Source organism: Dioscorea cayenensis, chromosome 18, assembly GCF_009730915.1.
Source record: "Dioscorea cayenensis subsp. rotundata cultivar TDr96_F1 chromosome 18, TDr96_F1_v2_PseudoChromosome.rev07_lg8_w22 25.fasta, whole genome shotgun sequence".
NCBI lineage: Eukaryota > Viridiplantae > Streptophyta > Magnoliopsida > Dioscoreales > Dioscoreaceae > Dioscorea > Dioscorea cayenensis.
This window is the reverse complement of record NC_052488.1, coordinates 201,812-215,887: the sequence shown is the minus strand read 5'-3', so window position 1 is coordinate 215,887 and position 14,076 is coordinate 201,812. Positions and strand designations below refer to the sequence as shown.

Genomic DNA, 14,076 nt, shown 5'->3' with positions numbered 1-14,076 from the left:
GTTATGTGGTATAGGCGGCGTATTTGGACTGGTGAGTGGATCAGATCTCGTATGTAAATATTTGCCTGTGCGGTGAGGCAAGTCTCAAGAGGAGATGAGCAGAAATTTAAAAAGGATATATTTGCACTCACAGTCAGTCACAGTCCCTCCCGAGGGCACGGTTAATCAGCCACATGCCCTTGCCATCATCCCTTACGTGGACGATACAGAGCCGATGAGGACGGCTTATCGAGACATGAATGAACACATGCAGCCAGCGTGCGACGACGATAGGCACTAAAGCATGGCTGTCTCTCTCCACATTAAATTCTGTATCCCTAACCTAACTCAACTACCAGCCTTTTTCCGACGATAAATGCGGGTGGATGGGCGATGGTGAGGGTCAGGCCTACCACTATTATTATTATTTCATTTGAGAGGTGGCCATATCCCTGTCCTGAATCCTCAACTCCAACATCGCCGGAGGAGGAGGTTGCAGGGAGCAGAGGGCGATGATGAAGAGCGAGGACAAACCGAGGAACGATACGGGTGTGGATGAAGGAGAAGTGATGGGTAGCTTGAGTAACACAATGAGGACAGCTGAGACCCTGCTGCGCGTGGTGCCCATCGGCCTGTGTCTCGCGGCGCTCCTGGTCATGCTCAAGAACACCCAAGAGAATGATTACGGCTCCGTTTCCTACTCCAACCTCGGCGCTTTCACGTAAGTAATTATAATGATGATGAGAATAATAATAGTAGTAGTAGTAGTGACTAGTGAGAAATGAAAATGATTCTTCTTCCTATCCTATATATATATAATATGCTGACCATGTGTGTTGATGATGATGAATCGATGATGGTGGTGGATCATGAATTAAATGGTGTCCAGGTATCTGGTGTACGCCAATGGCATCTGCGCGGGCTACTCATTCCTTTCGGCGTTCTATACGGCGGTGCCCCGTCCAAGCACCATGTCACGCGCTTGGACCATCTTCTTCTTAGATCAGATACTGACATACGTGATATTGGCGGCGGGGACGGTGTCGGCGGAGATCATGTACCTAGCGTACAACGGAGACAAGGATGTGACATGGAGCAAACAGTGCGGGGTGTTCAACGGGTTCTGCAAGAGGGCCACAGCCTCCATTACCATCACCTTCGCTTCCGTTGCCTGCTATATCCTGCTCTCCCTTCTCTCCTCTTACAGGCTCTTCAGCTCCTTTGACGCCCCCATCCCATTCCTCAGCAGCAAGGCCGTCGAGATCGCTGCCTTCCCTCGTTAATTAATTAGCTAAACTGGTTCCCATACCATTCGCACGCCATATGCGTTATGCGTGCTTGCTCACAACCCTCACATCATAATTAGAGAGGACTACTTAGAAAGAGCCTATCTCTCAGCTCTGCTCTGCTTCTTGTGCTTCTATTGTATGTATGTATGTATGTATGCGCGTACCTAATGTATGGAGGATGTATGACCAATTCCCTTGGAACACGAAGAACGTTGCAAGGTGAATATGATCAAAGAAGCATGATACATGTAATAAACATCTTTGATCACATTCCCAAAGTTATGGTTGCTATGCTCTTCTCCTCCGTTGATAAATAGTTGATTAAACCCGAATTCTGTCGAACAAATAGAATATTAACACCATTGCAATTTAGATCATTTGATTGTCTTTTGTTTCTGTGGTCGTCGTTTATCAATGGCTAATCGATCAGCGCCACCGGTCCAGGCACGAGAGCATCAATCAAACGCTTTTTATTAATATGAGAAAATTGAAGTCTCAGCGTTCTGACAATTTCTCATTTTCACAAACATCATCAACTCAAAACGAGAAAGTACATGGAACACTAGTAAAATATTTAGAGAATAGGTGTACGTAATGAAGTATATATAAGAACGGGATTCAGTATGACGAAAAATGGCCTGGCCTGTTCGTCTGTTCATGCGCCTTCTTGCAACTTGGTGCGCATCTTATATTGAAGCATGGCAGGAGCACAGTCAAGAGGTGTTTCCCCTGATAATAGTGAGGGTAATCAAACACAAATACATGGTTAGAAAATAGGAGTTATATTCCGGAAGGAGAAAATTAATTCACAGCTTCAGCAAAACCTTCTCTCTGTTACTTGATTAATTTATCATACAGCTTCCTACCTCTAGATATGCTATAGAAGTTTATTTTTTAAATTATTGAGCTTGACATATCAGGGAATGCCATGTTAAAATGATTGATACAGTCCTAATGGGGAACAAAACCCTTTATTAACAATACAAAAATACTTTGTATGCCAATTAAATTAACTTTTCATCAAAAAGGTATTTACAAAAAAAATCCAAATAATTTGCCAATTCTGAATTAACATATTCAAACATAATAGGCATAACTAATTCAGTGAAGCAGAGAAGCACTGGTAAAAACAAAAATCCTTCAACCAAGCTTAATAGAAAACACTTTTTCATAAGCATATGACTACAACACTATGGAACTTTACCTCATCATGCTACTGCTGCAGTTGATACGGGTGCCACTATGCAACCTCTGCTTTTGCTACTACATTACTATAGCATACCACTCACTACAATACCACGATTGCTACACTACGGCTTCTATGGCACTATTACACCAGCACAATTGCCATACTTCCACAACTGATGTCAATACCTATTACTAACTGTTTACTGCTGTTACTACCATCCATTGCTATCCTACATAGCTATTATGCTAAACTACCACTACACCTCTATCATACTACCATCTATTACTATACAATATTACTACTACTGTTACCATCACTACTATCACAGGCCAAAGATTCTAGGAGGAGCTCCCATTGAAAAATATTTAGAGGGTCATACTACCAAACTATAAGATATGTTCCAATTTATTAATTTTGATTTAAATTATACAATTATCTTGTATTATTTTGAAACAATATTTTCCAAAAGGAGCTCCTCTTGGAGTCTTATCCACTATTTATACTATTACTGTACTACTATCTATCGCGGTTGCCACGACCACTCCTACTATAGAGTTGTTATTATTGAATAGTGCGAATAAAGGGCATGCATGCCCACAGTTGCTATATTCTAGGCTTTGCCGTTTAATTGGAGCTGTTGTTAGTTTCTAGGATTGGTTGCCAGATTTTGGGATATCAAACCTTTAGAAGTTCCCTCCTCCCCATGTCATCTTTTGTCCATTCATTTTCGTCAGTTATGATTTCAAAATTCTCTATCTTATTTCCAAACTTTCACACTTCCAAGACTGCCATATATTTTAATATTTTCCCACAGCCCCCATAGATGATGAAAATCCTCCCCAGGTCTAGCCATGTTAAAGATCAAGTGGTCATCTCTGCTTTTCAATGATTGCATAAATACTCTATTTAGAAAAGTTACCATCTGTCCTTTTATATTTGACCTGCTTTGATCATGGTCTTATGCCAAAGTGGCTTAACTGGCATAACAGACATCTTCAATAACATAACATCTAAATTAGATCGTCCAAATTTTGGTAACTTATGGGGCTCACATATATAAGCCTAGGAACCAACTTCTGTTCTCCATTGAAGATCATCGTAAAATTTATTCGTGGGTAGCATATCTCAATAACTTCTAGTACCACCTATCTTAAGCTCTTTGTTTGAGTCAAATATGTTAAAACTTTGAATCTGAAAAATACACATGAAGGTGCTAGCTCTTTCATTATGAGGATAGTACTGCAAATTACCTAATATTGTATATTTTTCAGTCCAACATTTTGCTGAACTGACCTGGACAGTAAATTTGAAGGTGCAATATGGCTTTTACGCCTTGATCATAGTGCATGACTGTATTCACCCCATATGTTGAGGCGAAAACTTTATCAGTAAAGTACAACAGGTAAAAGATCCGTCTTCATGTATTCATTTTCATGAAAAGAAATTACAACAAAATTTTATTTCAACAGCAATAGCATTTCCAAACTGGATAGTCAAATCAATCAACCACTAGAATAATTTATTCTTCTCCAACTCAAATGGATAAACAGTAGTATGCCAAGTCCGCAGTTGTCTTCTAGTAAAACTATGATCTTTTATTAAATAAAAAGCAAATAAGGTATAATGCAGTAGAAGGCACAGAGATGTAAGAGTTACCTTGAGCATTCTTACATTCAACACTTGCTCCATGGTCCATTAGAACAAATGCAATCTCAGTCTGATTAAAAAGTGTGGCCTGCATCAATTTACATTCAGATTAATACAAGACAATACAAAAACCCATAAAAATTATAACCAACTGACAATAAAACAGTTGTACATTTACTTTATATGATTACATATGACAAATTGATCTACGTAAAATGGACCTTCAGATAAATTATATGGAATAGTATGAAACTGTCTTAACACATGTCAAATTGTATACACATCATTTTCAATCCAATGTTTAGGCTCTAGAAGAAAAATCTCTTTCAGAAAATCTCAACAGAAAGAAGTACCCATCTCAGTCATCAACTAAGAAGTTGAGATGTTATCAGACCTACCCTGTACAGCATTCTCAATTAAAGATGTCTATAATGAGTAGCAAAGCCATTGCCTTCATTCCAACACTAGTACCGATTCTAAATTACTAATAGTCAAAGTCAGATCAAGTTCCTTAAAGCAACATGGGTATCACATACCAAATGCAGCAATGTCAATCCTTGCTTGTCACAATAATTTGCATCCACTCCCTGTTTCAAGATAGGAAAACACTACTTTGTTAAAACAACCAGTACAAAGAATGCATCTGAGAAAGGAATCAGATACCTTGGCCAGAAGGTTTTTCACTGCAGGTGTATCACCATTCTTAATGGCCTCTCTTAAACCCTGCGAGGGTGTGAAAGTTTTACCTATCATAAATGCATTTTTATAACCAAAACAGTAAAATATCCTCTTCCTTCAGATACCATTTTGTTAAATACATGTTATGTCATATGGTTGACAACAAGAAAGTACCTCTCCACTGATATCATAATCTCTATGAGCTTCATCCAAGATACTTTGTGAGGCTTGCCCTAGATTTAAAAATGGACTGCAAAGAAAATATCGAAGTCACAAGAAAGATTTCAGTTATGGTGCCTCATGATCATATGTTGAAAAGCTCATGATACTATTTAATAAAAAGCTCAGCTTATTGGAAAAATAATCACGTATTCATATACAAAAACCCCATCCTTGCAAAATTGAATTCCATTTTAAATGCGTGCTTCCGTCATGGAGGAATCATAGTTATACTATATTATTCTAACTAACCTTGGTTTGCTGTTTGAAGTAGAAGCAGTCTTCTTCAATGCAGAATCTGACTGGGTACCAGTTGACTTCTTCAGCCTTGGGTTTGGTTGAACATTTGATATGGTAACGTGTTTTGTCTTGCATGATAAGTTTTAAGCTTTCAGGCCAAATAATATGAAATCAAAGCCAAGATTAAGAAAAATCGGACTATACTTCCAAAGCAGCAGAATCTGGGACGGAAACACATATACATAAAGGCATTCCACATTTGCATTCAGCAGCATTTATAACAGGTTTATCAGAAAAAGCAGGTTGAGGATTCGAATCAACAGCCTCATCAATATCTAATCTTGAGAAAGAATCCACTGCAGCATTAATATTGTCTGGAGAAGCCTGACCAACATCATTTGGGGACCTAAAATAGAGATTTGAGAGTTGCAGCCTTTGATATGGTATTAAAATATATATATATATATATAAAAGAATTTTGACTTATAGAATAAAAGTGAAACCATATACATATGGTCATCAAAGAAGATTTCAAAGGCAAAGTTGGAGACACCTTAATAGGTTAGAAATAAAAATAAGCATGAATACAGCAATAGAATCATATATGATGTTTCTAGCATGCAGTGACACATTGCACAGAAGCTGATCAGAGGGGGTACCCACTAAAAAGAAAGTTCAAGTCCAACAAGAGTTACTCACGCATACATAAGCCCCCAAAAAAAAAAATTGCAAATATCACAAAAATTTAAGAAAGGACAGCAGAAAAAGGTTTTGACATATCAAACAAGGAAAAAGAAGAAAGCAATCTTCTCTGTGATTTTACAGAAACTTCAACTGCAGGATAGCCCTGCTGAGAGACCCAGGTAAGACATTTAAAACAAATAAAATGCAAACCTCGCAAAATCATCTAAATTTATATTTGATGGAATTGCAACTGTTCTCAGTGATCAAACAATAATTAGAAATAAATCTTTTGTAATAGAAGAAATTTGAAAAAAAGGTCCCTTGATAGCCAGAGAAATTGACCAATGGGTAAGAAGAGTAGCAAAATAAAGAAGAATGGAATTACTATCACGTCTAACTTAACTATTGATACTACATTAAGTAGGGGTGTGATACTACTTAGTAACATATTACCTAATTCATGCAAAACCAACACCAACTACCAATCTATTATCCTGCTAATGGAATTATTTCTAGTACTGGAAAGCCTGACTAAGGTGAAGAAATTAAGGAAAAACAGCACTATTTGCTAAGCTTGAAGATGAGTGTGGAAAGATGACATAGTTAATTTATATCCATAGGAGACTAGATGCAAAAGCTTATTTGTATATATAAAGTCAACACAAGTTATGAAAATCAAACAGAGACATGCAGTTGCGTTATGATAGCCTATTTTGCTGAAACATTGTCATAGAGATCCATGAATATCTCTTCAGATAAAATCAAGCACTGAAGAAGCCTGTAATGCAAAAGAAAATAAAGAATTACCTGGAAGAATTGTTGAAACAATCAGAGCACACTCTAACACTTGAATGGATGCCAAACTTTGGTAATGCCTAGGAAATTACTTGCCATCTTAGCATAAACAGCCAAAAGATAAATAAAACAAAATATGATTTTCAAAAAAAAAAATTTAATTAACCAAAGAAAAAAAAAACAAAATGAGAGTGACTACCATATAATTTGATGAATGCTCGTGACACAATGTCCTCCCACAACTTCGGCAATGATGCTATATAAAAACAAAGAAATGTGAGCATAGAATATGAAATCTAACCCAATAAAACAAAAAATAAAGGTCTTAAAATGCTATGCATAAGCATAGTGATTCCTTTTTGTGAAAAAATAACAAATAAATTAAAAACCAAGTCCAAGACATGGAATATGTTTTGATGCTTAGCCGGATTCCAAAAAATGCTTACGCTTGATAGATATAATGAATTTATGTCATAATGGTCTCCCCAACAGGAAAACATGTTATTGTCCATCAATCTTCACAGCACCAATATATGGCATTTTTAACAAGCTCGTGTATAAAAGGCCAGGAATTTTCCCATTCTCTTTCTTATCTCATAACATCAATAACACTTAATATAAGCAGCTGCAGGACCAAATATCACAAAACTAATCTGGCACGCAACAGACTTGAAAATATGTGTGTGTGTTTTTCCGAACGCCCGTCTAGTTCCCATGCTCCAGATGTAAGTCAATTGGTAAAGAACAGCCAATTATTGAATTAAGTTCATTACATTCTACCTAGAGACCATATTGTAAGGCCTCTGAGGTGCACCAAAAGAACTTGCCAAAAACTGCTCTTTTGGAACTTTGGTTGATTGCGGATAATGAAAAAAAAAAATCAATTCTTTTAACAAATCCGATTGGAGGATAAGCAGATCCGTCAATAAATCAAACCATGATGTGCATGTTTGGCCTAAAATTCCCAAGGGAACTAAGAAATCTAAACAATTACGATGAAAATAACTCGCTAATATCCATAAGAAGAAGAAAGAAAGAAAGAGAGAGGTGTATCTGACCCGTCGCCTAAAAGTGGTGAAGCTGCACTTGCAGATATCGCAACGGGGGGCCTCCTGGAACACCGGCGGGGTCTCAGACATCTCGGTTTCTTCTTCTCCTCGTTTTCTCTCTTTCTCCTTTCTCTCGATGAAGAAGATGGATAGCTCGCTGATCGCTCTCCCGCGAGGAGATTGATGCAAGCGTCGCGCAGTTGGGCGTGGGCGATCGATTGAAGGAAGGAGCCCCCCGGCCTGTGGTGTATTAAATTATTAATTCCAATTTACCATTATTATTATTATTATTATTATTATTATTTGTTATTTTGCTATTTTTTTGACCCTTTGACTGAAGAGAGGGAAACGCATACCAATTCGTATAAGCGTTTCCCCTCACTTGCTAATTGCTATTAATTAAATATTAATTAAGATGGAGTTAATGTTGGATCTTCATTGGATCCCCTTCTAAATTCTACTCAATCTATTTAATCGTGTTACATTGTGTACCAAATAACCCAAATGAGAAAAATAATAATAATAATAATAATAATAATAATAATAATAATAATAATTAATAATTAAATAAATAAAGATAGCCTTATTCGGAGAGACCTGGACTTTTGTAGTAAGCATATCATGTGGACTTTGGCTTAATCAACTATGGGGGCGTTTGGTTGAATGTAGTTGAAAATGCAGTGGATTTGTATTTACAAATCCTTGGATTTGATAATTCAGGAGAGTCAAATCCAGGTGTTTGCTAGATTTATTCTGTAATCCTGGGATCACGAATATTGTCGTTGGGTTGAAGGGATTTATGAAATTTTGGATTTGAAAACATGTAGTCCGATTTGATATAATAATTAATATATACATTATAAAATATACATTTAATTTTAAGTAAATATGAATTTAAATTTAAAAATATTATTAGTAATTAATATAATTGATATAAACTTAATTTATTATAATAAAAATATAATATATTAATTATTTATTAAAAAAATAAGTAATATAATATAATAAATCAATTATATACTATATTACTAATATTAATTACATTATAATTATATTTTATTTAATATTTTTTTATAAAAATATAATTATAGTGTAATTAATATCATGAATAATTAACATAATTAATATATATTTAATTTATTATAATAAAATATCATATATTAATTATTTTTATATTTAATATTTTATAAAATATAATCAGTGTAATTAATATCATGAGTAATTAATATAATTAATATATACTTAATTTATTATAATAAATATAATTTATTAAATTAATTAATATAATATAATATATCAATTATATATTATATTACTAATATCAATTACACTGTAATTATATTATATTTCATATTTTATAAAATATAATTATAGTGTAATTAATATTATGAGTAATTAAAATAATTAATATATACTTAATTTGTTATAATAAATATAATTTATTAATAATTTATTAAAATAGTTAATATAATATAATATAATATATCAATTATATATTATATTACTAATATTAATTACACTATAATTATATTATATTTAATATTTTATAAAATATAATTATAGTGTAATTAAAATTATGAGTAATTAATATAATAAATATGAATTCAAATTTTAAATATTATAAAGTAATTAATATATACTGTGCATGAGGGATTCATCGGACGATTTTTGGAATTCGATCATTTCTACGAATTTCATAATCCCACGACTTTTCGGATTTGAAATACAAAGTAAATTCAAATCCTTTGAAACAAACAAAAGATTTCTCAAATCCAAGGATTTTCAAATCCTTTGACTTTCAAATCCACTCAAACAAACACCCCCTATATCTATAGCTGTGAATGCAGAGAAAATTAGGCAAAAATAAATAAATAAATAAATAAAAGGAATCCATCCATTAGAGTAGATAGACTCATGCATCAAAATGATTTGTCCAATTGAACATTTATTAATCCAAGCTTGAAAGTTAATTTTTTTTTCCGTATATATATAGATATATAGATATAATGCACGAGAGTGAGGCATTTTGATTCCAACCACTTCCAAAGAAATGAACATACTAGTACGACATTAGGTTTCCATGAAGAATTAAAAACTATACATCAGTTAAAGAGTAAGCTTCCTGGTAATTGAATGGCCTTTACATGGAGATGCTTTCTGATTGTAATGCCATCAATTTCATTGCCTGATTCCGACCAGAAAGGAGTACAAGACTCTGCAAAACTTTGGCCCCATTTACATAGCAGATCATCAACATGAACCCCTGCATATTTATTATGTTTTAATTCTCGCAGCCAAAATTAGTGGGTTTAATGACTATTCCTCATTAGTGGGTTTAATGATTTATTAGATTAATTATAATGAAGTAATTAAGCGGCATTTCTTTCCTTACAAACAAACATGAAACTAAGAATTAGAGTTGCTTGCTTCAATATCATAAAAAAGATGCAAACTATTCCCAGAGTGGCTTGTTCAAGTTTCTTTTATATATATATATATATATATAGGTGCAATAAATCTCAAGAAGATACCCTTTTCCTAAATGGGAAAAATATGAAAACAAATATAGAATGTTTACTGTTCCTGCAATATGGTTTGTTAATGCGAACAGTTACATGTCAACAATTATTCATGATATCACCTTACAAACATACCCATAAAGTTACATTTACTACTTATCTCCGTAACCAAATTTTATCTCTTCAGGCATAATTCAGAAAAAGAAAAATAAAATACTAACATTATTAAGTGCGCTTTGCTTGAAATTTGAAAATGGACCTTTGTACCGCGATGAAACAGTTGAATGTTTGTTCTTAATTGAGTAACAAGACACTGATCTTAATAATCACATGTGGACATTTCCTAAGGTCGTGCTGTGGTTGTCATCAGTCGGTGGCTCGTTGTTTCTTTAATTATCACATGTTTCGCCAAATTTAAGATTTAAATCCGGAGTAGGAGATGCGCTCGCTCATTCTCAAAAAATATCACTCCAGATGATAACTTTAAGCTAGGTTGGGCAGACATGGGTAGACCACATGGGTAGCTAATAAATGCAGACACTTATTATACATATTAGATTGTAATTTACTGATTTATTAAAATAATAGATATTATTATTTAATTAATTATTCACTAATAATTAATAATTAATATTATAAAAAATATTAATAATTAAATAAAAAATTACGAATTATTTATCCATTATTAGTTTAATAATAATATGTAGTCTTATTACTAAATTTTCAAAGATTGCAACTATTATCTTGTTATGTAAGCTTAATAATAATTTCTAAAAAAATTAAATTATTTATATAATTAAATAAACAAGGAAAACAAACACAGGTGGTCACCTCATCGTATTTATTCTCATATAATACCTTGATTTATTTTTTATAATTATACCTGACTATCTGATATCTTCACCAAAAGGCAAAACTTTTTAAATTAAAATTTGTAAAAACTACTAAAATATTTCTTTCGTTTTTTTTTCAAAGTTATAGTTTTTTTTTTAACAAAATAATCCATCTAGCTACTCTCATTTCAATCCTAACATAAAATAAAATAAGATAAAATGAAATAAAACAAAATAATACAAATATGAATCAATTGAAGAAATATTAAAGGATTAGTTTGTTTTACATACTACTTTTCAGTTTCTATCACATAATTCTATCCAATGCCAATATTAAAGGATAAGTTTCCTTTACAAATATGAATCAGTTGAAAAAATATTAAATGATAAGTTCCCTTTACAAATATGAATCAGTTGAAGAAATATTAAAGAATAAAATCTCTTTACATCCTACTTTTCAATCTCCATCACATAATTCTGTCTAATGCCAATATTAAAAGATAAGTTCCCTTTACAAATATGAATCAGTTGAAAAAATATTAAAGAATTAGTTCCCTTTACAAATATGAATCAATTGAAGAAATATTAAAAGATTAGTTCCCTTTACATACTACTTTCCAGTTTCCATCATGTAATTATGTCCAATGCTAATATTAAATTCCAAAATCAAGTGAGGTTAAGCGTAAAAAAGAATCATATGTACTATCTTTAAACAATCGGGAATAATACAACACCCTGCTTAACGTCCCTCGCCAACCTCATGCAACCATTCCCCTATCCCCAATCTTCTTCCTAAGAATTCTTAATCAACCAGTACTTTTGCCCATTAGACTGTTTCCCGTAATCAACAATAGTAACTGTATACTTAGGAATAAAAGTTAAAATCTCTGCCACAACTACAAATCCCAGAACCTTCTCGTAGGCACAATCTGATAGCCACTAATATGGGCTACACGTGTGAGGCTGTTTTCCATTTCTTACAGGTATCCTGAGTTCCTGTATAAGGATAATTATCATCGGAGGTCAAGCCACCATTATTTATGATGTATTCAAATGCACTAGTCATCAAGCCGCCCTTGTATCCACTACTCCCCATGTCACAATCCATGAGCTGTTGTGTGGACAAGGAAACCAAGAGAACCCGTGCTGAGTTTATAGGCTCTCTCCATAGCCCCTATTGCATAAAAAGACCAACATAAATCTATACACAAAACAGAATCAATTGAGGATGTATGAGAAAAATTAAAAGAAATTTTCATGAGATGTAATACATTGTATTAAACATATTAATTATATATTTTGTTGAATATCTATAATAAATTTTTATTTGATACCTTATTTAGTACCTCTATTATAGTCAATTTGTCCTTTCAGCCCCCCTATTATCGAAGACCCTAATGTTGGGCAGATCACTTCTAAAATAATAATAATTTTTTAATTTAAATTTATGAAAACTATTTAAATATTTCCTTTTTTTTTCAAAGTTATAGTTTTTTTTTTACAAAATAATCCATCTAGCTGCTCTCACTTTAATGTTACCATAAAATAAAATAAAACAAAATAATACAAATATGAATAAATATTTAAAAAATTAGTTCCCTTTACATACTACTTTCCATTTTCCATCACATAATTCTGTGTTTGGATGCACAATCTGATAGTCACTAATATGGGCTGGTGTGTGTGGCTGTTTTCCTTTTGTTGTAGGTACCCTGAGTTCCTGTATAAGGATAATTATCTTTGGAGGTCAGGCCACCATTTTTTGTGATATATTCGAATGTATTAGTCATCAAGCCTCCTTTGCATCCACGGCTCCCCGTGTCACAATCCACGAGTTGTTGTGTGGATAAGGAAACCAAGCGACTCGTGTTGAGCTTAAAGACTCCCTCCACAGCCCCTACCGTAAAAAAAAGCCTAATATGAATATATACACATAAAACATAATCAGTTAAGGATGTATGAGAAAAATTAAAAGAAATTTTCTAGAACATCCATAATTAATATTTGGTTTAATACCTTATTTAGTCCATCTATTATAGTCAATATGTCCTTTTAATCCCCTATTATAATTTGTCCATAGACAACAGTTTTTTCCTGCCCAAGACTCTAACGTGGCACATATCATTTCTAAAATAATAATAAAAAAGACATTGAATTAAATAAGATATTCATCTCATATTATTATGGGAAAATTACTCTTTACCCCTCGTGAATTTCAAAAATTCCCAAACAACCCCTCTAATTTTGGCAAACCACAGACAACCCTTCCGTTATTGTTCAATTTCCCTTTTACCCCCTACCGTTCACTTCAAATGCGACCATGTTATGAAATTCCATTTTTTGCTCTTGAAAATAGTGGGGAAAAAACGCCACTCACATCATGTCCAACCTTTATACATACAATTTTGCATTTTTTTATTGCCTTTTGTCAAACAAAGTTTAGAAGGCTCATCACATCTTCTTCTTCTTCTTTTTCTTATTATCCTCATTTGGCTTGTTATATTTGAAGTCTGCCGGTTTTTTGATAAGATGAGAATTTCTTCGATTCGAGGGCTATTGTTCACGGTGCTGACTTCTTTGGGAATTGGTGTTAGCTTAGCTGAGATACGTGAGCGATTGGGTCTTGATGTTCCCCGTGTCAGGGTGAAGTTTATCACACCCGATGGATATAAAACGGTTTGTCCAATAGAAAATGAGGTTGACTTCCAACGGATGTGCCATTGTCGATCTTGTCGAGACAAACGTTGTGCCATTGTCGAATCCTACTGAAAACGAGTTTTTCTCATTGTAAGATTCTTCTTTTTTATGTTTATCTAGTTATATAAGTTAATTACCGTTTAACGTTGCTTGTCTCTATTTAAATACATTATTTTCATATTTAACAATTGTCTTCTTCGTTTAATTTATTTGTCAATATTTAACTATTTGCATTACCATTTAAATAGTAATGTATCA

The 14,076-nt window shown here is 33.3% G+C and overlaps 2 protein-coding genes across 2 annotated transcripts; one reads left to right on the top strand and one right to left on the bottom strand.

The window, feature by feature from the left end:
• Window positions 1-378: 378 nt before the first annotated feature.
• Window positions 379-1,572, top strand: LOC120282081 (CASP-like protein 2A1). Its single transcript, XM_039288814.1, has 2 exons — window positions 379-700; window positions 869-1,572. The coding sequence occupies exons 1-2, from the start codon at window positions 492-494 to the stop codon at window positions 1,260-1,262; spliced, it is 603 nt and encodes a 200-aa protein (XP_039144748.1). The 5' UTR covers window positions 379-491; the 3' UTR covers window positions 1,263-1,572.
• Window positions 1,573-1,723: 151 nt separating this feature from the next.
• On the bottom strand, window positions 1,724-8,008 carry LOC120282080 (vacuolar protein sorting-associated protein 27). Its single transcript, XM_039288813.1, has 10 exons — window positions 7,779-8,008; window positions 6,920-6,976; window positions 6,733-6,800; window positions 5,446-5,647; window positions 5,254-5,369; window positions 4,957-5,032; window positions 4,768-4,827; window positions 4,641-4,691; window positions 4,114-4,192; window positions 1,724-1,997 (listed from the first exon to the last, which is right to left on the bottom strand). The coding sequence occupies exons 1-10, from the start codon at window positions 7,857-7,859 to the stop codon at window positions 1,924-1,926; spliced, it is 864 nt and encodes a 287-aa protein (XP_039144747.1). The 5' UTR covers window positions 7,860-8,008; the 3' UTR covers window positions 1,724-1,923.
• Window positions 8,009-14,076: the final 6,068 nt, after the last annotated feature.